This window comes from Aulostomus chinensis, chromosome 16 (assembly GCF_037954235.1).
Source record: "Aulostomus chinensis isolate RoL2024-O1b breed Wild chromosome 16, RoL_Achi_v1.0, whole genome shotgun sequence".
NCBI lineage: Eukaryota > Metazoa > Chordata > Actinopteri > Syngnathiformes > Aulostomidae > Aulostomus > Aulostomus chinensis.
Window position 1 is genome coordinate 14,523,778 of NC_141335.1, and position 27,588 is coordinate 14,551,365.

At 40.2% G+C, this 27,588-nt stretch overlaps 1 protein-coding gene across 1 annotated transcript in view; it reads left to right on the forward strand.

Moving 5' to 3' along the window:
- Window positions 1-27,588, forward strand: part of ttc27 (tetratricopeptide repeat domain 27) — an 83,183-nt gene that overhangs the window by 36,891 nt on the left and 18,704 nt on the right. The window contains exons 9-12 of the mRNA XM_086180866.1: window positions 5,165-5,231; window positions 14,953-15,066; window positions 19,822-19,917; window positions 22,383-22,505. Coding sequence (XP_086036992.1) covers window positions 5,165-5,231; window positions 14,953-15,066; window positions 19,822-19,917; window positions 22,383-22,505 — 400 coding nt within the window. The remainder of the gene's footprint in view (window positions 1-5,164; window positions 5,232-14,952; window positions 15,067-19,821; window positions 19,918-22,382; window positions 22,506-27,588) is intronic.

Here is a 27,588-nt window from a genome sequence, read left to right on the forward strand (position 1 = left end):
CTTCTCATTTAATAGTTTTTCTTTATTTTAACATCATAGATTCTCACTAAAGGCATCAAAACTATAAATGAACACATATTGAATTATGTAGTAAACAAAAACGTGTGAAATAACTCAAAACATGTTTTATATTTTAGATTCTTCAAAATAGCCACCCTTTAGTTTGATTACTGCTTTGTACACTCTTGGCATTCTCTGGGTGAGCTTCATGAAGTAGTCACCTGAAATGGCTATCCAACACTCTTGAAGGAGTTCCCATAGATGCTGAGCACTTGTTGGCCCTTTAGCCTTCCCTCTTGGTCCATCTCATCCCAAACCATCTAGATTGGGTTTAGGTCAGGTGACTGTGGAGGCCAGGTCATCTGGTGCAGCACTCTATCACTCTCCATCTTGGTCAAATAGCTCTTACAAAGCCTGGAGGTGTGTCTGGGGTCATTGTCCAGTTGAAAAATAAATGATGGTCCAACTAAATACAAACCGGATGGGATGGCATGTTGCTGCAGGATACTGTGGTAGCCATGCTGGTTCAGTGTGCCTTCAATTTTGAATAAATCCCCAACAGTGTCACCAGCAAAGCACCCCACACCATCACACCTCCTCCTCCATGCCTCATCCATGCTTCATGGAGGGAACCATGCATGTAGAGACCATCTGTTCACCTTTTCTGCATCACACAAAGACATGGCGGGTGGGACCAAAGATCTCAAGTTTGAACTCAGCAGACCAAAGCCCTGATGTCTAATGTCCATTCGTTGGTTTTCTTAGCCAAACAAATCTCTTCTGCTTGTTGCTTTTCCTTAGTAGTGGTGTCTTATCAGTAATTCTACCACAAAGGCCTGATTGGCGCAGTCTCCTCTGAACAGTTGATGTAGAGATGTGTCTGCTACCAGAACTCTGCCTGGCATTTGTCTGGGCTCTCATCTCAGGTGGTGTGAACTTGACATTTCTGAGGCTGGTGACTGGGATGAACTTATCCTCATCAGCAGAGGTGACTTTTGGTCTTTCTTTCCTGGGGGGATCCTCATGTGAACCAGTTTCATCGTAGTGCTTGATGGTTTTTGTGATTGCGCTTAGGACGCCTTCAAGGTTTTTGCAATTTTCTGGACTTCCTGACCTTCAGTTCTTAAAGTAATGATGGACTGTCATTTCTCTTTACTTAGCTGATTGGTTCTTGCCATAATATGAACTCTAACAGTTGTCAAATAGGCTGTCAGCTGTGTACCAACCTGATTTCTGCACAACACAACTGATGGTCCCAACCCCATTAAGAAAACAAGAAATTCCACAAATGAACCCTGACAAGGCAAACCTGTGAAGAGAAAACCATTCCAGGTGACTACATCATGAAGCTCATTGAGAGAAGGCCAAGGGTTTGCAGCGCTTCAACAAAGCAAAGGATGGCTACTTTAAGGAATCTAAATTCTAAAATACATTTACAGTTATTTAACAATTTCTTCTTTGCATACATCTTGCTTCACATATTTGATGTCTTCAGTATGTATCTGCAATGTAGAAAGTAGTTTAAAAAAAACAAAAAAAAACATTGAATGAGAAGGTGTGTCCAAACTTTTGACTTGTATTGTTGGTGGTGGCAGTGTTGACTTCATTGTTGTCCATGTTATATTCAAGGTGATGGCTTGCTGGCTCTGGTGAGGACTCTAAAATTCCATCTACAGTGGTGCTAGAGTTCCACTGATTGTAAAATTTACTGCCATCCTCTTCAGTAAAGGAAGATAAATATTATATTCCTTTTCCTGAGTAAACCTTCTTGCTGCAAATAGTCATCAGAATATCCCATTAGCTGAAGCTAACTGTAATGAATGTATTTAGGATTTAATAGTATGAAAACTTAATTACTATGATGATTTATATGTTGCTTACAAGTACTGGTTTTACTCAGGGTAAGATGTGCCATGTACTAACCGCAACGTTTCTGTCAGGAGTCCGGTGCGATTGCGTCCTTATAGAAGCTTTGTAATTCAGTCTTTACAGTGTCTTTTTACAATTAATTCATAATGTTATCAATTAGTATGTGATTGTCAATTTTCAGCATTTAAAACGGATCTACCATGGATCCATTAACCATTCAGAGCTACTATACTAGGCTGTTTACATCTCACTTAGCTCTTGCTTTCAGTCACATTATGAAAGCGGACAATCATTGCGCTTACACATATATTACCCTTAACGTGCAAATAAATACTAATGAAATAAAAATTTAATTTGGAGAAGCTGTAAGATTTGATTTGTCACTTTTAAATTTTTAGTGTTTTAGTTTCTCGTCTGGATTTATGTCAGACCTAATGTACTGTTTGTAGTAGGAGTTTCATTGCCGTTATCTCCAGGAATGGGGTGAATATGAGACATTCAACATAATATAGAACCAATTAGCTTCACACTGAGCCAGTGATAAATGGTGGTGGTGGTGGTGCTGCTGCTGCTGCTGCTGCTTCTGGAACTGAAAGAGTCAAGTGAAAGTGAACGGAGCAGTCGTAGAGATTGCTAGGAGATGACTGATGAGCAGCAGCAGCATCGCTGTCGTGTAAATGAATGGTAGATCTGTTCACCTGCATGCTGCTCAGAGACAATGTCAAACCTTGTATCTCTGGAGTCTTCCACAGTGTAATGGGTAGAAATGTATTAAGTACTCCGCTGTCATTACGTGATCCATGTAAAAGCACAATAAACAGAATATATTTTCATTTCTAAGGTGACTTGTCCCGATACGCATTGATGAAGTATCCGCTGGGTTGATACATGTAGGTTTAGCACAGTTTCGATCAAACTGTGAGGACTATTGGAGACATGAAGGCATTTTTAGTGGGGAGGATTTCCTGTTACTGCATCCACTGAGTCACAGTACTGCTGTTTGACAGAGGTCACAGCCCAGTGCACCATCCTATTCTTGCCGATAGTAGTCAAGAAATTGTCTGGGAGTATTCTCTGTGTATATCTTTATATAAGTGCTATATGAAGGCAACTGAACTTGCTTGAGGTTGATGAAGAATTTTCACATCCAGCCCAGGTGATTGGAAAAAGCTCAAGGAGCAGTTATACATATGGAGAATCAAGGAACAGTCAGCCATTGAAATGGGTCTGTTGAAAACAGTCTGTAATCTGCTAATATAAATTGGCAACAGTGTTACACTCTCAAATAAAGCCCCGTTGCCACTGGCTAAAACCCCTCAAACACCCAACTTTTGCTTCAGTGGGAACAGCTTTAATCAGCATTCAGTCACTGGACAAATGACCCTGCAGTTGTGACGAGTATTTATTGGCATGGCTACTGTCAGTGTTGATGGGAACACAGAATCCAGGTGAAGGTGTACTACAGCTACCAAATATTTTGCCCATAAGCCTGAAATAATACACTTTGCTGTAGTTTTGACAGCTTGAATCGCTTTTGTCTGCTGCGTTGTTCGTGACGTTAGATCTGCCACATAAGGCAAACGACCCTTCCTATTCCTCCAAGACGTCACTCAAAGGTCCTTTTTTCATTTTTGTGGCTGGTATAGTCTGTGATTTCTAATGAGGTGTGGTAGGTCAATATGTGATTCCCAGATCACCTGGTGGGATTCTTAAAGTATCTGTGGCACATTTTAAACATTTTTCTACTCCAGAATCTGCCACACTTCACTTGCTCTCTGCATCTAAAAACAGAATGCAGTCAGTTTCAACAGGTTTTAATCACATATCACATAGCACACACTTAGCAAAACTAGAAGTAAACTGAAAAATGGTGAAAAGCAGGTAACCACAAAGACTTTTATCTGTTTGACTTGCCAGGATCCGCAGTGCATCATATGGAATCATACAGACACATTATTTGACTGTAATGATGGTGATGCCCTTCAAGGATCAGGGTGTGGTCCCAGGACAGAAGCTACCACGTGTTGCGTTCCCACACTCACCAAACACACAAATATGCACACTCTTTGACACAGAAACAAAGAAAAACATTTTTCCCTCACAGGCCATTCTCTGACTGCATTTTTACGTAGGTTCCTCATAAGACACATTATATTGGCCTTTGACTGGCAGAATTTTCCCCTTTTGTCCTCCGTATGGCTCCGGTGCAAATAGATCAGGGAGGGCTGAGTGGAGAGAGGAAGTATGATTCGGCCTTCACCTAACGTTAAAGGAACATGGTGGAAATGTCAACACTGTCAAAAGGGGATACGTCAAATCACAGTGGGAATTTGTGCATCTCACTGATAAACAAATAATTTGCGCCTGCTTTTCCTGCAGCAGCTGGAATTTAAACTAACCAGGACATAAAAAGCTTATTTCATTTTTGATCCATTCATTTCTTTATTAATCCTTTAATAAAACAGGTAAAAAGTCTATAATTAATCCAGTAGTGAGCAACCTTGGCATGGAAGTGCTCTGTTGATCCAACTTTTGTTCCAGACAGACCGTTTCCTGTACTGACACTCATGATGCTCTGAGGATGAATTTTGAAGGTACAATTTGTGGGTAATCTGTACAAGCTGGAACATTATTTTTCACTCTCCGAAACGATAGGTGGCAGCATATGAGCTGTTGATGTGGTCCAAGTCTGTCAGCACCAAAACTACAAAACTAATTAGCTTTTCTGAGTGCTCAAACTTGAAATCCCTTCAATAACTTTGGCGTCCTTAACTTTTCCCTCAGGGCCAACAGCAGATCAGGTTTGTTTTTGTTTTTGTTTTTTTACTTATCCTGAGGGATATCTTAACAACTTCTTGATGGACTTTAACTGTTGTCTTTACCTGGAGAAGGTCACCTCAACTTTTCCTCTGTCAAACCAAAGAAAAATGTAAGACAAGCCCATCGTCTTTAGCAAATAACATTGGTGAACGTTGTGAAACATCGTTAAATATTGTTAAACATTAGACCGCTGTGTTACTGTTAAAATGGTGGTTTTGACTGTACGGATGGATGCTGAGGGGAAAAAAAAAATCACAAAACATAATTCTTGAAAATGTTATATAACGTATAAATGGGATGAATCCATGAATCAGATTATATGACACCAAACAGTGGAACAACGGTTGAACAAACTCACTGACACATTTTAGAAGTTATCAACTCAGAACTTCCAGTCCCTTTCAACCATTTACCATACAAATGTAATGTTTCAGAATATTTATATCTTGTGTTCACCTAGTATGTGGTCTTGCAGCACTGACTTCCAGAAGAACAACCCTGTCCACAAACTGACAGAAGAGGAACTCCTGGCCTTCACATCAGTAAGTCACTTTTAGTTTTTATGATCAGCTTTTTTATTGCTTTTAAAGAACTTCCTATAGAAATTGCTGTTACGTAGGTTTTGGCTCTGTCCCGTTGCTGATTAAATTAAGTTACAGGCACTTCATGGAAAGGACTTCTGTCCTTCATTAACAGTTTTAATATTTTGCCCTTGTTTCTTCATCCATACACATTATAGTGGACATTTTTTTTTTTTATAAGGACTGTAGGTCAGTTTTGATGGATGGTGTCGCACTGGTACCAGCAGCCTCCATTAAAAAAAAGTTCTCCCTTTTTGAAGCAAGCCATGAAAAAAGGTTCCTGTTAAAGGAGCAGCGGTTATTTTTTGAAATGAAATTTACTCACAATAATGCTGGTTGCTAATATTGCTAACATTTTGGTTTTTACTTTTGCATATTTACCCCTATCAGTCACAACATTAGAACTGTTGATGGCGTAGTAGTTAAGTGTGAAAGTCCTACAATAGATATTCCCTTTTATGATTATTATTATTATTTTATATTGAGACAAAAGAGGTTATTGATGTATTTTGATGGCCATTCGTGTGAATTATGTTTGAGAAAATATCAGGAACATTTCGTTAGCACCCAGTGAAGTTTTACAGCACCACTATTTACAGCCTCCAAAACAAACCTTGAAGTAGATATACTTAAGGTAAAATTTGAAAGGAAAAACCTCAATGTTTCTGTGAAAAATGTATTTAAATAAAGCATTGTACCCTGAGTTGGAATTCACCTCACATAATGACATATTTAATGCTGTAGAACATCATTGTTGAAGGGGAGGGCAGCCTTTAGTCTATGAGCACTGACAAAAGCTGTTACTTGTGATCATTAGCTATCATTAGCAATTTAATGTATGACCCTTTGAGCGGTTCTCAGTTTCTATCAATTGAAATAATAATGATATATTAATTCAGAAGCAAAAAAGAACACCACATTATTTTGGGTTTAACATGAAGTCTGAATATACTGCAGTGCTGTTTTCATTAAGAGCAGAAAGTCTGTAGGGATTCAAACATCACTTCTTTCATTATTGCAGCTGCCATGAGATTTGGAGGTTGCAGGTTGGATTCATTAGAGGTTGCAGCGAGTGAGCTCACCACCCTCAAGCTCAGATAAATTTGAATTTGCAGTCGTCTTGTTTGGGATGAGAAGTTCCACGCAGTTATCACCTTATGTTCTACACAAGGGGATGGGGCTCTTCCCGTCATGACTCAGCAGTTCTGTCTCTCATCACTGGAAGTTTGAATCCTAACTCCAAGTCATTAAATATTATAGGAAAAGCCAGACTCCCCTTTATAACAGCTATGATCTTGTTTGGAGACGCGCCCTCACTCCAGAGACGTCATACCAGAGGAATGGGATAGCTCACTTGGCTGATTCACCGAGTATCTTGTGAGGGTCAAGTCAGGAATTTTGACGGGACAGGAAATTGAAGTAGAAAAAAACTGCAAATCTGTGGAGGCTCAGCAGGGGGCTGTTAGAGTTTAATGCCAGAATTTTCTATTGCCAATAAACTGTTTAATTAGAATCTTTTCTGTGTCTTCGTACCATCCGTGCACCAGGTAAAATGACTCATGGCTCTTTGTATTTTCTGCTGTAGTTCTGCTGTCACCGTGCAGATTAAATGATAAAAGTTCAGGTCATGTGAATGGGAAATAAAGACTTAGCGATGAGATCAGGTCTCTCTATGCCATTTTTTGACATGTTATAGTCAATTATACTGGAAGATGTAGAAAACATTTTTATGTAAAAAGGTTTTTAGTTCTACTGCCATCAATGCAATGAGAATGTTCTGGTTCCTCTTCACGTTGGTGAACAGAGAGGAACCGACTGAAATTAAAAGAATTTCAATTATCATCATCATCTCTAAAAGTGTTGCTGGTTTCTACTCTGATGCCACATATCTTTCCACATCTGTAATTTTTTTAAAAATGTTTTTTGATTAATTCAATCAGTTATCATCTAGAAGCTACACATATTGCGAATCTCAAAATCTTACAAAATAAATTTGACAATTTGCCAGTCAGTTATGTTAAATTTATTATTTGTCTCAAGTGACAAACCAATAATATGGACAATTTGTTCTTAATTCAAGTAATCGTAATGTGCAGACTTGATCCAGTGGTAGATTATTTTACTCAATGCGAACAAAAAAACCCTTGTTTTGGCTTTTAATAAAAATTAATTCTTGCACACCAAAAATCAAATCTACCAGTAGAATAGATTAACATTTAATGAGATAAGAATGAAATATCTTTAAACAATTCCCTAACTCCCACTTAAACCTTATTAGATGATTGTTTCTTATATATTTTAGCATAAATTTGACAAATGCACTTAATAAATCTCAAGTGCAGTGTCACTTCATCATATTTCAACTGGTACTTGATGTATGTTCACTTGTTTTTACATCAGTGCACATCTCATCTTCTGGCCTATGTTATACTTTTAAACAGCATAAAAAATGCAGGTCAATCAATTCATTTTGTATCTGGATGTTATGATTACAAATGCATGTTGAAATGCATAATGGGGGAAGGTGACTGCCTTTGCTTATTATGTTTTTGGTTTACATTTTTTGTGCTCTGTCCTCCTTCTTTTGCATTGTTGTGTCCTTGCCTTGCTCTTACAGAAGATAGAGTTCCTTTTATTGATTCTTTCATGTCACGTCGCTACATTATATTCTCCACAACTGCTGCAGTAATCACGGTGCAATGTGACAGGCAGCCTTGGAGCCCATTTATATATACAGGCTGTGTTCGTGGTCTGAATGTCCTTAGACTGCCCAGAATACTTGATCTCATGAGGCACATGGACACTAAAGCCTGGTTTATGCTTCTGCGTCGCAGCGACGGCGTAGGTGCAGACCCCTACGTGGACCCTATGCCGTAGCCTGACGTGCACCTCCAAAAAATCTTGACTACACGTCGCGTCGACGCGTCGTGACGTGAACGTCAAGGACGGTGATCGGTCCGCTCAGAGAAGGTTGCCAAATGCATGAAGAGGTGGAAGAACCTCCGCGACAAATATGTGCGTCTCCGGAAGAAACTGCCCGCAAGAAGTCATGTTTGTCATGTTCAAAGTTTACAGTTTGATTCATGAAAGCAAACAGTCGTTCAAAGAAAAGCTTTGGACTTTCTTTTGTAAATAGTTTTGCTTTTGAATCCGACAAGAGCCCCCCGAAACCATACAAAGACACAGCAACACCCCCTAGTGGCTTGGCGGTGAATTGCAGGGCAACGCGTTCCTTCGACGCAGAACTTCGAAGTAGGGTCTATGCCGTCGCCGCGACGCAGAAGCATAAACCAGGCTTACAGGGTATATACAACCCAGCACATAGCGTACAGAAGTCTGTTAGGAAGTAAAGGAGCACAGATGAAGGCCAATAAATGAACAGGGAAGAACTGAGTTGTCCACGATTCTCTACTACATCGCAACTATTGGCCACCTATTGAAAGATAGAATCTCCTCCTCCTATGGGGCTTGATGCACCACATTCTGGTTGACTTTGTTCCATTGTCAGCAAAGCTTCATAGCCCACCTGAGCATAACAGTTAAGCCCACTCAACCGCTAAATTAAACCTAATGTAGTCAGTTAAGTCCCTGATTTCCCTGCTGCGACTAGAAAACATATTAATATGATGATGTGATATGGTTGATAGTCCTTGCAGTGTGTTTTATTTTGAAAAATACAGATTCTGTGCCGTTTTTGATTCTGTCTGACAGACTGGGTGCAGACCAGCAAGCTGCATTTGAGTGGAACATTTATAGTGGAATCATAATAGTTGTCTAGACAGGTTGTTGAATCATTCATTCATTTGCACGAATCTGTAACTGTAATCTGCATTTTATCACAGAAAAAGAGTGAGACTGAGCTGGACAATAACCTGCTTTAGCAGCACCTTTCCTTCATATCCATTTTCAATTTCCTTCCTACAGTACCTTCTTCTACCTATGATTTTCATAGGAAGAAATGGATTGCTGATCTGCTACATATTAACAGTTTGTAAACGTACTTGCAGCATCACTTTGGTTCTGTTTTCTGCTGCTGTGTGCTTCTTATTATGTAATAGCGCTGCCCCTAACATGCACTGTAGATCTCTCGTGGCCCTGCCCAGGGTCAGCCTGCCATCTGCTGTTAAACACAAATCTGTATTTCAGTTTCAGACATTCAGACTACCTGGGTCTGATTTTAACACCAGTAATCAGTGAAATCACATAAAAGATAAGAACACCAAAAATCATGACTGTATTTATACTTTTTGTGTTTAGCTCAAGCATGTTGAATTTGTTTATGCAGCGCAAAGGAATCATGCGATGGTGGCTTTCAAATAAAAGTCAACCTGCTCATTGGTGTGAAATACATGTGGCAGCAGTTTTGACGTGTGGTATTTGGCCTATTTTAGCCTCACCACATAATCATCATCCGTCAATCTAGCTGAGAACTCAATTTTAACAATGAGGTGGCAATGTAGTGTACATTGTATTGTCACCATGTGGGATTGGAATGCTGCAGACAGCTGCTGGCTCTGTGAGCAGGCATCTTCCCAGCCTACATGTAGATCCAAGAATCTGCAGGCTGGTTAGATGGTTGTCACATGTCTGGCTGTTGTCATCGATACCCAACTCCGCTCGCCATCCCGGAGGACCATCTGGAGCTAGTACGGATGTGTCAGTGATTTCCTGAAGGATTGTCATCCACAAACAGCAGCAGTTCTTGTGAAAGGTGTTTTATCTACCAGTACGACTCAGGTTAGGTCATGTCCTTTGGAAAGCTGCCTGGTTACTTAACAGTTTGAGTTCAGAAGGTCCAGTCAGCAGAGTTATTGGGTTGATAGGCCACATCACACAAACTGCTGAAGGTTGAATGAAGTGAGCCTCTTGGGATGTAAATTTTAGTATACCTTCACACCAGGTTTTAGCTCAAACTTCTTTTAAGCCACACCAGAGTAGAGGATTTTTGTGACTTTTCTCAAGGCTTATTTGAATGCTTCAACTCTGTCGTTTAAATTAGATGCTGATTCGGTTGACGCTCTAGTGTCAGCATACTTGGCATAAAAAAATCACATTTTTCCCATCTGAATCTGTACTGACTTGGTCATGCAACTCCTTCAAGTACTCCGAAGTAGCTTCTGCAGTGAAAATATTTGCGTCTTCAGTTCAAGTCTGACAAGCTCCATGCTACATTGAAACAAATCCTGGATTGCTGTTGCGCACTTGCCGGAAATAAGGGTAGCTAAATTTGACTGATTTCAATGGGTAGAAGCTTGTTATGAGCTTCCTGAATGAGTCCATGAGTGACTGAATCCCATTGTTAATACCTGCATGAGTAAGTGAAGTACCAGAGTAATTCACTCCGCAAAGCTGAAGGTGACACTAGCCAGCTGGATGCAGACATCACTGACGTCCTCTTGAATCGGACAATGGAAGACGAGCTGATCTTTTCTCGTCCTGGTGTTTGTGCACAACAGCTGGTATGTTTGACCACTGCAGAGACATTCTAGCGGTGACAGATTCCAGTATGATTTGGCGACATGGGAATAAGCTTTGCGCCCTTGCCTGTGTGGCACCATTGTCATTGTGATTTTGGGCGCAGACTTTCTGTGGAGCAGGAGCTTGAAGCAAATCTGACATGCTAGCGATCTCCGCTGGCTGGGAATGCAGCCAAACTGATGTTGCACTGGCAGGAGTTAGTTAAGTTTCAGCATATAAATGAGTTAATAATGTTGAGGTTTATTGTTCAAATTTTTCCGTAGACGTAAAACATTAGATGTCAGAGAGCTTCTGCATGCAGGAACAGCTAAGCTATCCAGCAAGCTTTGGTACTGGCTGGCACCTGTGACCGCTCAGAGCAAACTATCCACAACCAACTGCTTGATGTGAGGTTGGCAAATTGTGTCATCAACAGCCACAGATTAAATGGTGAAAAAAATCCAGCACTACCATTGCCTACTTACTTGAAATCACCATCGCTAAATTTGACTTATTTTAATGCCGGAATGTAACCAACCAACTAAGCATTATTGCCACCATGTCACCACCATGTCACCATGCCATCCAACACAATATCCAATTGACCCATTCACTTGTATTGTTGTAGTTATTAAAATAAAAGTTTCTTTCATGAGTTTTACACTGCAATCCTCCTCCTACTGTGGATAATCACAACATAAACACACGTCCTATCGTTAATGTGGATGTACAAGCATCAGAATACATATCTAAATTTAAGTTACTCTCTTCACATTTCTTTTTATTTATTGATGTACTCAAAGGGATCAAACTTGTCAGCTCAAACTGCATGCCAACAGTACTGGTTACACATATGATACATAGTGTGGTACATTTTTCATCAACTCATACTCTAACTTGCACATAACTCAGGATTTCCATGTTTTCTTTGTCATTTTTCAATTTCCTAGCCAAACGCACCCATTTTACTGTAGATTTTCACATGTAATGTACACTAAGACAGAAAGGACTTTGTTCATTGTAGCCACTTGATGTCAAAAGTGGTCTTTTGATGATAGCTTCTGATGATGGGCGTTACTCTGATGTTAATGAAAACTGATACCGTTATTCGTCATCTCCTTATTTGACTGCAAACCAAACAGCAGCACTCGTCTCTGTCACTTGTGAATATGTTTATACAGCTCAGTGCATGTTACAGCACATCCCACAAGGTTTGATCTGGATGCCTCTCACGTCTGCTCAGTTTTGATCACCAAACCAAGCACCTCCAAACAAATTACCCTGCCAAGTCAACTCTGCTACCAAAACAGTACAATGTCTGCTCAAACTGAGTCACTTTGCAGTTGAGAGACGTGCTGTGGGTTTTGAAAGCTTTTCTTGTCCTTTTTAAAATGAGTCATTCAATTGAAATGGAATTTTGCAGTCACCGCTCCGCTTGTTCTTTTGGTGCTTTGAGATGTAGCTATAATCTACATATAAGTGATTCAAACTAAACCTCAATGACACTGGTGATTGTGACCTTTTGTGAAAGGATAGAAACTCACATCTAACGCTCTGTTTCAGAGCTCGTATTAACATTTGTTCACAGAGATCCGATTACAAATTTATTGAACACACCATTTGACATTTTTAGCCCTCAATTTAGTCTTGCAAACAGGAAGAAAAGCCTGATGGCTATTTGTTACTCCTTTCAGACTTAAACTTTTCAAAAGGTACACAATAGATGTCAGGAGCAAGAACTTACAAATCAGAACTTACTGTGTGTGTAAGTCAAAACAGAAGGTTACAGAGGTCTGCCAGTTGAAACGGATTTGCGTGTAAGAATATTTCATGAATGAGCCCCATTAAGATTCGATTGCTCAGACCATATGGCAGGATCACAGTCTTCTATCTTCTGTGTGAGCGGTAATACACATTAACTTGTTTGAGAGGTGTTCTAGAATATTACACAGCACCCTTGTGGGTTTGTAATAGAGAGCAGGCTTGTTTAAGGACCTACTTAATGATCCCATTGTTTGTGTTGCCATTTTCTTCTCAGGCTGCAGAGTTTTATTGTGATCAAAAGTGTCACTGTTTTGAGACAGCGGAATACACCCGCCCGTTGCAAGGTTTTAAAGTCATGGGAATCTGAAATGCCTTGTTTGTTCTCTGCCGATGGACTTTATGAGGGAAACATCCTGGCCGATCTGATTTGTCTGGAACACGGCTGGGTTTATATGGCTTCGATCTGTTATTACAGTCACAGAAAGAGCAGCACTGCATAAACATACAATACCCCCAGGTTAGCAAAACTACTTCAGATGAGAAAGGCAATGTTAAGCAACATTTTGAGTCTGCTGACTTTTTCTTACCTCAAAATAAAGTTGTTGTTTTTTTTAAAACCTGACTAAACTCACAGCTTCTTCACAACATGTCTTTATTAGCAGATTGCTGATAAGTTTTTGTGTGGTCACTTGCTTTTAACTTATCATCTTACGTTTGCAACCTTAACCTGACACAGGGCTGTAAAGCTTTTCATAACTAAGGAAATCTAAAAAACCAGGGGGTATCCAGTGCTTTACAGTATGTCACCATGTTCACAGTGGTTGATACACAGTGTAACAAACTGTTCCAAACAGTGTCAGTAACAGTAAGGAAAGTCATTAATCAGAATGTTTCTTTCTATCACACTGCCATAAAAAAACCCTTCCTCCATTACTTTTGAAAAGTGCTTATTACTTGTTTGTGTTAACAGTTGCATGACAAACGCTGAGCATGCATTGTCATTAGGTTTTAATTGAGGTGATTGATGTTGCTCGAAGAATAACTGAATAATTAGGACAATTTAATGCTGCACTAATAGCTCCAAGAAGACTTGTTAAGCATTCGCAAACAACATTAGTGTTTGTTCATCTAACCGCAAACCATCTATCACTTACATTGCATATTATCATTTTCATAAATATACTTTATGTAGAGGGTCATTGTTGCACAATTGCATAAAGAAAATGCAAAACCTGAATTCATGCAAAAATGTTGAATTATCCTCTCTGGATCTACGTCTCCCTTTAATGACTGTTTAATCAGCTCATTTTCATTTACACAGCTATTACACAGCAGATTATCACCACAGCACACAGATTATGCAGATTTTAATAATTAGGTGTTCTCACTGGTTGACGTGTCACTGCAGAGCCCTGCAAATAGCTGAGCTCTGTACTGCACTATGATGGATTGTGGAATTAAGAACACAACCTAACTAAAGTCCTGTGATACTCCAAAGTTGGGACTTGGCATCCGAGCTGAAGAACATTCTTTGGAAATTCACTGTCAAAATAAGTTACATAATTAGGTCTCTTAACTGTACTCTGCATGCTACATGACTTTGATGTTTGATTCTCCTCTATCATTTATGGGAAAAACCCTTTGTTTCACCAATGAATTTTCCAAGTCTAACCAAAAAAGGTATTCTTATTTCTAATGTATTCCAGAAAAAAAAGTGCAAATTCGGAATTGGTATGCACTCAACTTTTGATACTGAATAGTCATAAAACCTTTCCCAAAGTGACGTGACAATGATATGACCCCATTTACATCTGGTATTGGATGGGATTTGTATCCAATAATTGAAAGGGTTCGGTAGTCCAATTGGTAAACAGATTTATTTTTCTTTCAGGGTCCCAATTCCCACCTGTAGCAACGCCGCATCCAATTACTATCATGAAAAACAAAACAAAAATATATGCCTTCACTCTGCTTTCTGAAGTATTGTGAAACAATCAAGTAGCTTGAATGAACAGGCAAAATTAATTAAAATACTGGTCAGTGTTTGTCTATTGTCTGCTGGATGAATAATCTGGTTTCATTTCAGCTCAGACCTTCATTGAAGCTGGTCAGATACGAGCGAAATGTACATGAAACACACAATGATTACAAGTGGGTGTCTGTGACCACACAATATGAAACACAAGAGGTCAAAACGACAGTAGACGGAAAAGCAAAAGGTCAAAGAAAATTTCATTTCACGAATACAGTTAGATAAGATCATTAACCAGATAAATTCATATTTAATTATTCATCTGTAATTTTAATATGGAATTTGTTCTGATGTTCTCTGACCTTATATGCAAACTTTTGTATTCTGTGACCAGACTAGCAAAAGCTTAAGTCGGATTCTGACATCGTATTGCCCCACAGTAACAATGTTTTGATGCTTACTCCTTGTATCTCATTTGTCTTTCTGCAGTGTTTACTGTCTCAGCCCAAGTTCTGGGCTGTGGAGGTTACAGCACTTTGCCTCAGGTCCAAACTTGAAAAGGGGAAATCCCGGTGTGTTGAGAGAGCCATGATGCAAACCCAGGTAAGGATATGGCAACACAGGCTGATGGTATTATTGATTCATCAGACGTCACGTCATCGTGAACATTGTAAATATTTTACCTGTTAGGAATTTCATTGTCCATTTTCAAGTGACTGATGGGTTGTTGTGTTAATGCAGCATTTTAATGCTGAAATCTGGCAAGTGTTCACCTTGGTTGTGTGTTCCCATGAATGCTGATCGAAGCTGAGCTGATAAATACCTGTGTTGTTGTTTAACTCCGGGAGGAATGCTGATTAAAGCTGTTCCCATTGCAGAAACAACGTTAGTGTTAGCGGGTTTTTGGCCAGCGGGAATGGAGCTTAAGACAGCCACACATGCACATATTAGCAAGTTAAAAGAACTGCAGTGCTCCACTCTGCTCACACTGTCTGATCGTTACTGAGTAACCTTGTTCTCTCTATCAAACAACCCAGTGCACAAACAGAACCATTAATCCACTGTAGCCTCAAATGTAATGTTGGATGCTGATCAATAATATCCTTGAAAGACGCAGCACAGACGGCATTATGGGATTTTGAAAAAGCTATGACTCAAACACCTGGCAGGATGATAGTTGCTGTGCTCATCCTGAAAGCAATAAAACATGCATTGTTTTTTGGTTGGTTTTTATTTTTCAGCTTAAGGCTGGTTCGTGAAGAGTAAAATCCATAAAGATTTTAAGCACCAAACACAGAATAACAATCAAGAGTCTGCTTTTTCGGGAGAAGGTGGGGGTGGGGAAGCCTATAAAGCTGGAAATGAAGAACTACATAAATGCTTTAATTTCATATATTACTGAACAGTCTAACTCGACTAACTGGACTTGAACACAGACTGTCAAACAGGCATGTTGAAGAACAAACACTCGGACAAAGACTGAAGGAGATGAATGAGCAACACGTGCTGAAACACGGGCCAGGAACAATGCTGTACTCATGCTCCTGCAAAACTTAGTTCAAACAAGTATAAAGTCAAACAGATCCACTCATGATGAGATAGCCTTCAGAATTACACACAAAATTAGATTAAGTTGTAATATTATAATACTCTTACCAGAACACTCACTAGTGGGTAGGCTGGATATTGCTGGAAAATATAACATAACAATGGCTTCAAGAGGGAGATGGATAGTAATTGTAATAGACTTGGGCTTACTCATCATAATGAGTCCTAACTCTTATAGTCACAGGTGACAGGCCTCAGGGTCTTTAGATGTAATAATTATCCTTAAATATAGTCCACGGCCTTGCTGGGATTAAGAAATTCCTGTTCTTCATCCCCCTGTGAAACCTGAAAACGTGGTTGGGTAAAGGAGGCTGTCCATGTAGTGCTTTGGGTGCGTAATCAGGGATGACCCACAGTACATCAGAGGGATTCTGTCACAGCCCGTCCTAAGGATCTCTGTAGCATCTTTATCGAATTATAGTTTGGCGATGATCACCCATGCTTTATCTCCTGGTTTCTTGGGATAATGATTAGTCTTTCTTTGCTGGTTCTTCTGCTAACATTTCTCTGATAACTTTGGGGATGACCTCAGGAGCTGGAGCCTGGTTTACTCATCAATGCCTACTATTGGTGTGTCGCGCCATATCATTTTTCCCTCAGTATCCTTGCAGAAGACTTTTAAAGTTATGACCCGACTTTGAAGGTTGGTCTTTTTTTTTTTTTGTCTTTTTTTTTTTTAGCACAACCTCGTCTTACCATGCTGATAGGCTGCCCTTCGTGTCTTAGATATTGGCTTTTGTGGGTTATTTCTGACCGGATTGCAGTCATTATGGTTACAATTTTAGATGGGACAGTTTGTTGCTCTGCTTTCAAGGGAGTTGAAGTCCTTTGCCAGTGCAATTTTTAGTTCTTGTCTTTTAGTTCTAGACGTCATGAGTTAGCTCTTCTTAAATTTTTGTTTTTCCACTATTCATATCAACTTTGCTTGCGAAATTTGACTTTCGGTGTCTTTTTGGTATTCTTAGTGAACATTCAGGGAGGTTGAAAAATAAAACACAGGCATTAAAACAATACAAGATTAAATTTGGATATTTTTCATATTATGTAGTTTTAAGTGTCACTCTTCAGATCTTTTCATTCCATCTTTTTACAGCGATAGTTTTCAGTGTCCCTTCATTTCAGTTACAACTGTCTGGTTTTTCATTTCCAATTTTATTTACTTTTTTGTTTCAACGAACTGGCAGTGTTTCAGTATAGGGTGGGGGGGTTGAGGGGAGGGGCTATGAGTGCATGAACATGCTATAAGGCTTTAAGAAGGGAGCAGAGCTAGAATGGCCTCTGCTGTCCACAGCCGTTTTTGTTTCCTGATCCTGGCCATGACTGATGGTCCATTCTGCAGTGGATTCAGGCAGTATGGCTTGGAGGTAAAGTAAGTGACTGGCAATCGAGGGGTCGCTAGTTCGATCCTCATTTACCCTGTTGACCATGTTGAAGTATCCTTGAGCAAGATACTGATCCCCTAATTGCTCCTCATGGCCCTGAGATGGACTGGAGACCCGTCCAGCGTATACTCCGCCTCTTGCCCAATGTCAGCTGGGATAGGCTCCAGCCCACCCCCCCGCCGACCCTTAACGGTTAAGCGGTACAGAAAATGGGTGGATGGATGCAATGGATTCAGCAAGTTCCCATGGAACAATCAAACCGTCAATAAGTGTGTTTCCCTCTGTTGCTTTTCATATAGAAGCATGTGGCGTTACAATTAACCTGATGCTTTATTTCATGCTGACACAACACACCCTGTCAATGAACGCCTTTGCTGTGGGAACATGGCGGCAAGGTGCCCAGACTGACTGTATCGTCACAACCATGGGGACTTTGGCACCCACAGGCTGTGTTGGCAGCCAGGGCTGATAAGATTGCAAAATATCTTTTTTTATGATTTTCTGAACATGAGACAGCACCCTTGGCGGTCTGCCTTGTCGCCCATGTTGGGACCTTTTTGTTACAAAGTATAACAAAGTGCTTGTGTGAGATTTTGCACTGAACATCAGACTCTGCCTCTTGGCCCATCTGGTGGGTAGATGACATAAAAGTCACCCAAGGGCCTGCACTCTTGTGTGGAAAATGTCTCGAAGAACTGGCTCTGGAACAGAATTTGTATGAGGCGGAGCAGCCAACAAAGAGGGCAAACTGGGCATTCACTCCAAGGGCTTTCTTTTCTTCGTGATGGACTGGGCGCTGTCTGGGCCTGGTCTGACGGGACTGCTTTCTGAACCAAGGTTGTTGGTTTTTTTTAAACCTTTAGGGGTTTGGGGAGCTGCTTGGTCTTTCAGAATTTTGGGGCTTGGTGATACTGGGTGCATAAAACTTGTAAAGGACCATGGAAGTGGCTACCAGTGTGTTTTTGGCAGGCAAAGTTTCAACGCCTCATCGTCTCTCTTTTTCTACTCACATTTCTTCTGCATGAAGGTGACAGCCACACCAAAGAGACCTGGGGACGAAAGGAGAGTCGAGTTGCTCTTCTTTCTCCTTAGTCATCAGGTTAGTCAGCCCGAGCCAGTGCACTCTTTCCTGAATCGCCATGATTCTTCCAGGAGCCTGGATGGCGACTTTGTGGAGACAGAGAATATAGCCTTTTATAACCCAGATCTCCCCACACAGGGTGTTCTCTGGTTAAGCAGTGTCCTCTTCCAAAGGCACTGAGGGGCAGACAGAGCCAATGTCTTATAGCACTTCGCAGTTAGGCTGGAGGGGTAGGGTTAAACCCTAACCCGTCTTAGAGGGGAGGGAGGAAGAACAGGAGGTTGGTGCGAATGACTCTTTACCAACATATGGCAATGGCCTTGGTCCTCCATCCCGTCACAATCCAGCTGGAAACCCCCTGAGATGGGGTGTCTTTCGCTGTATGGCTTCTCTTTCCAGGTCACCACTATCTCATCAAGGTACTCCATACATGTATATCTATGTATCTCTCTCTCTCTCTCTCTCTCTCTCTCTCTAGACATATATATATATAGAGAGAGATATACACACACACAAAAATCAAGTGACTGTATAGAGTGGGTGTCACTGAAAATAGATGGTCATGAAAAGGGAATTTGAAGACTGAGATTAAAAGACACATCATAATATGAAAAAAATCCAAATAAAATGTTCTTTTTTCAGTTGAAACTTTTTGGTTTCAATATTTGTTTCAGTGTCAATGCAGCTTTTTTTTACAATGCCAAATTTGATTTTCAGTGCTATAACTTAATGGCAGTGCTCTGGCACCATACAAATGCAGTTGGAGTGTGAATCGAGTCATCACTACTTTATGTGATTGACGTATCCAGTTTATGTGAAAGGTGCAAACAACTCTGGAGCCAACATTTTGCTTTTGAGTGGTAGAAAGCTGTTTTTCTTATGAGCATGACAGTTTATCATGAGGGTGGATGCTGACCCACTGTAGGGAACACTGGCGAAGCATCTGCTTCCTGTTATTTTTCCCATATTTAGAGAAGAATAAGTGTACCACAGCGATAGAATGAGTCAGAAACAGCAATTTGACAAAGCAACTTCTCAACAGAGTCGTGTCCGTTGTTTACTCTGTCTTGGTGAATGTTCCTAGTCACCGGTCATTTAGAACCCAATGACCCTCTGTAAACCTGTCAATAGTCAGAGGCCCATGTCTCCTCCATAAAAGTGAGAAAGTATTTTTTCACATGAGCTGGGTGAATCTGTTCATGAGCAAAATGATTGCATGTTGAAATCACGTTAAACTGCAGCACATTAATACAGTTCATGGTTGGTTTGTTTTTTTCCCCTTTTCAGGCAATAGTAGACCACTTTGAAGACAAGATGTGTCCCGTAACTGAGCGCCTGAAGATCTTCCACTGCTGCCATGCTCCAACCAGATGGACTGTCCAGGTATTTAAGTGTGCACGTTTAATTCCTGCTGATTTCTTCCACAACTGCAACACATCACATCAGGCACGTGTTTGCCTTTCACTTGTCAAGGCACAGAAATCACTTGTTTAGGAAGATATGACAAAGATATGCCCCTTTTGTTTAATTAAATATGTTATTTTAGAGTGTATTTGAAACCAGTGATATAAGATCTATAATTTATGTTCATGTAACAACAGAATTGAGTAGCTACATGTACCTCCAGATAGCTATTTGTTGCTTCACTATTCTCAAAATATAGGGTAAAAAAGAAATGGAGCACTTTAACTCTTCTGGCTATCGTCTATTTTTTCAGTGAACTCTTAATGACTTGTTTTGTGTTGTAACTACTGTGAAATTTTGACCGCCTGTGTTTGTGTCACTGTTAGCCAGCACTTTTTTGCCAAGACAATCCATCTCTTGAGCAGGTGTGGAGTGGATGATATGTAAAAGCCATGATCACAGATCACTGGTGTTCCCATGATGGAGTCAATAAAAGTTCCTCCCTCCAGATTTGTCACATCAGAGGGCTACAGATGCCATAAATCAGGGAGTCAGTTGGCATAGTGGAAGGTGGAATGTCATTCTGCAAATAGCTTCAGCTGTAATGTTCATTTTTGTGCATTGGGCCTATTTTTCTACACCACTGCTGCAGAGAGTTTAAATTATTTCTCTGTTGTGGTGTCCCTGCATGCATGTTTCGTCTGTTGTATTTGCTATAGCAGGAGTATTGAATGAACTGGCCAGTGTATTTTTTTTCTTAAAGAACAACCAAATGTGCGTAACATTTTTGTTGATAAGATTTGATGGCGGTACACCATGTTTTGTTGCTGTGATTGGTTGTAGGTCTATTTGATTGTGTCTTGAGGTGTTTTGGTCTGTGAAAGTTGAGAAAACCCCCTCTGAGATCAAATTGAAAAGCTCTGGCTATACCAGATTAGAGTTGTAGTAGATGACAAGACAGTTCCTACACTTTTGCTGAGCCACAAAGCATCGTATGAAGATGAACATGTAGCACCTAAACCAAGCCCAAGATATGGAGGAGTGTAAAATAGAAAGTGCAGCAAGTAGAATTAGCAGTAATAGAAGAATTTAGACTTTTTCTGAGCGATTGAAAGAGGAGTATTGGGGAGAGGAAGAGATCAGTTGGGGGAGACGAAATCACCAAGGCGGCATGTAATAATTGATAACAGCAATAAAGCTGGAATTGAAGAGTCCCTATTGCTGCCTGGGGACTAGAAAGTGGGTTGAGGCGGAGGATTGCAGCAGGTGCTGTGATGCATTTTCTCCTCACTAGAGAGCTACAGCTTGAATATAGCAGCACCGAAGGCCTTTTTTGGTGTTTATGCTGTGCTTTGATTTTGAGTGAAAGTCTTTTTAAATATTTTGAGGCATCTTTGTATTTACTGCTGTTGTTCTCACGGTTTCCATTTAATTCATTGTCATTTAAAAATCTGCTCACTGATTTAATCCTGCAGCACTATAGCGACATAATCATCACAATGACCTTCTTGTCATTATTTATTACCATCATTATGATATAGTTCAAGGGATAGGAAGGTCATTTAGCCAATTCATCACTTTGGACCTGAGTCAAATGAATGTTGAAGATATCTTTGGAATTTTGTGCAGATTCCCATTTATTCACAAAACTGCAATAATCTGGGATTGACCTCACTTTTCACTGGGTCAGTGATCATGACAACAGAGTTTTATGACCAAATATTTTCAAACGTGACATTCTTTGCAAACTTGACTAATTTTGGTGTACTAACAGTTGATTTGAAAGTTGAGCCTGTGGTGTTGTGAGCATTTATACTTGTATCATTATACCACCAAATGCTAGATGTAGTGTGTACTTCAAACAATTGCAACTGAAACTGAACTTCTCATTTCGCAGTCATCGCTGCAGTTGCATTTTTGGTGAATCTGAACATCAGGCTACACTTCAAACTTCAACATTGATTCAGAGCAAAAATAAAATTCAAGTTTGACACATTAAACTGAGGGAGTGAACATGTTAAATGCTCTTTAACTACATATTAACATTTTCATTGTTTGTGTTTGTAACATGACAACTTCTTGGAATTATAATTCGATATTAACATGTATAAATACACATTGAACATATTCTGGAGAGGATAAGATACCCAGCAAGTTAAAGGATCATTTCAACCTCTTTTTTGATAGTTTAAGTGTCCTATTTTGAGCCAAGCTACAAATTGTAGCTGTGATGGTTCCTTAATTTATAGATCTAGCAGGGTTCTTAAGCATCCTAACTACTTGTATGTACATAGTTAGATTGGTTTAGAATCAGGGTGGCAAGAAAAGTACTTATTAACACAAGGAGTAAATGCCAAGGCCAATGAATCAGACATGATTGTCCAAGTATAGGTGACGTGGTTATCTCAGGTGAAAATGTGGTTTTCTTCTCTGGTCTTCTTCAGAAACAGCTAGCCAGCCTGCTGACAGACCTCGGCTGCGTCAGTTCTGCTCTGCTCATGTACGAAAAGCTGGAGCTTTGGGAGGACGCTGTTATTTGCTATGAGAGGCTGGGCCAACATGGCAAGGTATATGCATAAAACAAACACACACACACACACGTACAACACAGAGACCTGACAATGACATTCATTCAAAATATGGGCTCACTTGTACCTTAAACATTGAAGCTGAAAGCCTTAGCCCAGTCTACATTGAAAAACAACCATTTGAAGGTATAGAGTCCTGCATACTAGCAAGGAATGAGGTTCTGACTTTTGGATCTCATATGACAAGGAGATATCGAAGTGTGGGCAAGATAATACATTGTTTTTGATCAATTCATAACAGAGAAAAAGTAATGCAAATCTGTCTGTCTCTGGGTCAAATCTGATGGATTTACAACTCTCATAAATCAAATCGGATTTTATATGATATCCTCAAGGCCTTAGGCTTGTCTCTAGACAAGGCAACGGAACATGCTGTATTCACAAAAGGCTGATCACCACTTTTGCTGAATTTTGAATGATTTTGTCAGCTTTGTTGCGCCTGTGATGTTACTGGTCAAAAAGGAATTTCATGCTTAAAAAAAAACCCACACATTTTCAGTGTCTGTTGAATAAAATCAGTATAATCCGAGCAAGTTAACAAAACTAGGCAGACAAAATGCAAAGCATCTGAAAAGCTTCCAGTGGGGCAGTGGAGAACAGATGTAAACAGCATTGCAGCCAGAATGCGGTGGAGAGGGACCCAGTGGAAACCTGGGGTCAGTCTGGGTTGTTGTCCATGAGGATGAATTAAAACACTTCCTGGATTTATCCATCCATCAGCCAACAACTTTTGGTTTGCTAAGTGAGGTAGCATAGATGCTCCATCCCCACCATAAGTGTGAGCATTCCACATTTTTGTGGCCTCATATGGACTCTTATGCTGACTCGTAGTCCAACTGTTTCACACTCAGCCGCAAACCCCTCCAGTATGAGCTGAAGGCTACAGGTCAACAAAGTCATGGAAATGCATCATAAGCAAAAATGCGAAGCTACAGTTCTGAGGCCACCAAACTGGACTCTGACTCGGCCCCCCGGCTTCTCACAAAGATTCTGTCAGCATAAGCTTTTCTCACATGAACTCCAAACCGACTCTGCAGAATCAAGTCTGTTGTCTAGATTTGCCCTTTCACACAAGTAGCATGCAACTGGAGACTGTCCCTGGCAGTACTGCTCTCACCTCTTGCAAATATTCCTGTTGGAATTTTCACTGCTGTCCTCCTGTAAATTTTCATTGTTCTGGTTTAGCACTAGTTGCATGGTAGAAATTTAACCAACATACTTGTTTGCATTAATTGCTCTGGTGATGACCTGCTACACACACACACACACACACACACACACACACACACGCACACACACACACACACACACACACACACACACACAAATCAGTCAAACTGAAGACATGGCAGGGACACTTAGCTGGTTAAGCTTCTCTGCCCTCCCTATGATAAAAGACATTTATGATTTCGATTGCATGATTCGATTGAACAAAAATAAGGTAGATGAGTCATGGTCAGCACTGATATGATTTGTCTTTGAGCTCTCTATTTTCTTACACGAGCAAATTTATGGATCAGCCTAAGCATTAAAGTCACTGACAGGTTTGGTATTGAATCCAACAGCCCTGCAATAAGCCTCCCTGTAAATTTGAGGGCTGTAATTTGTCTTAATGCTGAACTGTACAGGGTGACAAAACACTTGATACATTCATGTAACGCCTTGTATAGTTCAACAGTTCCACAAACTACAGCATTCAAACTACCTGAAAAATTGAAATAAAAACTCTGCATGTACAAAGGCGCAAAGCATGTCATGTCTACTAACACACACTAGGGCCTGCCATAATCGTAGACCCATCGTATCTATTTACACCTGAGCTTACCTGAGTATTATTGCTGAACATGTCAGCACAGCACACACATATTCTGTTGGCTACTTCCAGCAGGGTAAGACAGAGCACTCATTATCTCAAGATGGTTCAGCTGACATTACAATGAGTTCATTGTATACCAGCAAAAGACTGCACCGTCACCAGATTTGAATATAGAAGAGCACTGTTAGGACAGCTAAGGTGACATTCACAGCATGAATGTCGAGCAGCACCATAATTTTAACTTTAGACAGAATGTAGGAGTATTTCCAGTTCCCTTTCTAACCAGAACATAAAGAATGAAGGTTATTCTGAATAAGGGGCCCTCATCCAATAGAAATGTGTACTAAGATTATGCACGTGCAGTTTCTTGAAATGTGTGTGATTACCTCCCTTTGCCAGTAAATGAGTTTGTCTATCAGAAAAGTTCCAGAATAGTAGAATTGAATTTTAGCCACATTGTGCACTGGTCAAATTCAAACTTTTACTCCTGTGTCTACAGTATCCATGTGGTTGCACTCATTTAAATGTTGGGACCTTACAGTTTTATGAGCACAGTTCATGGACAGCACATTTTTTGCTGAAATTATATGAGTTTGCCAAGAGATGTGTTCTATCTACAGTCTTATGTTTAGTACAAATAATATATTGTGAGTTGACACTGGCTTAAGTTTAATTACTTCGGAAATATACAATGTATTGGATCTCAATTAACATTCAAATGCACAGTCTGCCCAAAAAGAATGTATATATTCAGCATAAACTGAAGACAATTTATGACCATTAGGACCCACAGGAAGAGTTAATGCAGTATAGTACATGGTGTTCTTCCTACATGCCAGTACCCACTTAAATCTCACCAGCTTGGCACCTGACAGGTTTGTCTAAGGCAAGGCCATCCATTTGTCTGGAGTGTTTTGGTCTCTGTCCACTGCTGCTTTTGCTTTCCTGTTTGAGACTGCTGCTTCTCCTCTTACAATGACAAAACATATGTAAGAGATCATGTATAAGCCAAACTAAAATTCTGACATCTCGAATTTGGAAAGGTTAAAAAAAAAAAATCTGTAACTAGAATTGGTTACTGTCATTGATTAACTCTGTTAATATCAAAACAGCTCTTCATATGGACTCTTTTCATGAGGCAGACAAATTTAGTGTCATATATTGGGAAAGTTTAGAATAAAATTGTCGAAAAAGTTAAAAGAAAAAATTAAAATGAATGACTGTATTGCACTCTGTAAAAACATGTAAACAAATGCGTCAAATTTTTTCTGGATAAATGAATAAGTAGAACTGATGCAGTAGAAATGACAAGATCAATGGGTAAAACATAATTAATTGGACAATTTGTAACGGCAATATAGGGGGCAGTATTGCACCCGACTTTGATGCATGTCCAATGCACTCAGAGCCAATGGAGAACAGTAAATATATTCATAATGGACTACAGAGCAAGAATGTGCTAAATTCAAGCAATGCAGAAAGTTTGACTCAGTCAAAATAGTACAGCCAACATTGTGTCACGATCTTCACTAGTGGCCAAAGTGAGAGAGGACATTCTCGGTGTGTTAAGTTTGGAAGGTGTGATGGAGGCGGATGGACCCAAATGTAGACAACTGAAGCAGGCGGGAATCAAAGGATAAGATTAGTTGCATGTGGTGTTTTAAATTAAATCACAGTTTTTCAAGGTTATTTTCAGGAATGGTATTTGTGACCATATACTTAAAGAAAATGGAACAGTATTTTACTGGTGATTACTACAAATAAATTGAAGTGAGTTGACGGTTTCCATCTTTTTCTAATGAGCTAATGGCATTAATGACGACTTAATTTTTCTGCATCTGGCACCATGAGGTGGCAGCAGCAGCATTAAGTGTAGTTGTGACACAGCATAAATTAAAGACACACATACATACGTACACTTGCGCACACACATGCATACAATCCTAGGACTTCCTTCATAGTTTGCTGCATGCGATGGTGTGATTTTGCTTTAAGTGGTCAAACACATTTGCTGTTTTTCCACCCTCCACACAGATGAAGTGCTCCCAGTGGTGTGAACACTGCCATCACATGAGATTGATATCTCTCTCTCACTCTCGCTCTCTCTCCATCTCTCACTCACTCTCAATCTCACACTCTCTCTCTCTCTCTCTCTCTCTCTCTCTCTCTCTCTCTCACACACACACACACACACGCTATGATTCAGACTCAGACAACTTTATTGATCGCAAGGAGGGCAATTCATTTGCAGCTTACCTTCATCACAAGCACTCAAGCAACATTCCAAATAGTACGTGTCAAGCACAAATCGGTAAAAATGATGAACAAGTTGGTGAAGAACGGCGGATAAGCTAAATAAGATAATAAATGGATAACTATAAAATGAAATAGTTTATAAGTAATAAATAAATAGATTGTTATATCATTTGTCATGTAGAGGAACTTTAGTTGAAAATCTCATTTGAAAAAAATATCTGAGTTTCATAACCTGTAGGCAGACGCAATAAAAGATTTGGAGAAACAGTTAGTTCTCCTCTGATGTGCACATTAATGGCGGCCTGTTTCAGTGAGTATGGGCAAGTATGAGTGTGTGGCCAAGCAGCATGCTCAAAAGGTCATCTTATTATTCTGTTTTGCAGTAATATTTAAAGTGAAGAAAAAAAGAAAGAAATCATCTCTCAGGCAGAAGCTGGGGTGGTGGCACGGTGGTGCAGTGGTTAGCACTGTCACCTCACAACCAGAAGGTTCTGGGTTTGAGCCTCGGCTCGAGCACAGGGTCTTTCTGTGGAGTTTGCATGTTCTCCCTGCTTGGGTTCTCTCCGGGTACTCCGGGTTCCTCCCTCAGTCCAAAGGGACTAGACTAGACTAGCAAATGGGGACTAGGTTAATTGATACTCTAAATTGACCTTAGGTGTGGCTGTGTGTGTGAATGGTTGTCTGTCTATATGTGTTGGCCCTGCGATGGACTGGCGACCTGTCCAGGGTGAACCCTGCCTCTTGCCTGAAGGCTGCTGGGATAGGCTCCAGCCCCCCCACGATCCTTAGTAGGATAAGTGGTAGAAAATGAATGGATGATGGATGGACAGGTGCTGGCTCCCATTGTTGACTTAAAAGGTGGAGCTCAATAAGCCGGCACTCTAAGAGCAGTCTGAAGATGTAATATCAGGGTGAGCAGCAGAGAAAATTTAACAGTCACTAGTACCAAAAAACTCACTTTTACTTGTAGTGTAAAATCACCTCATTGTG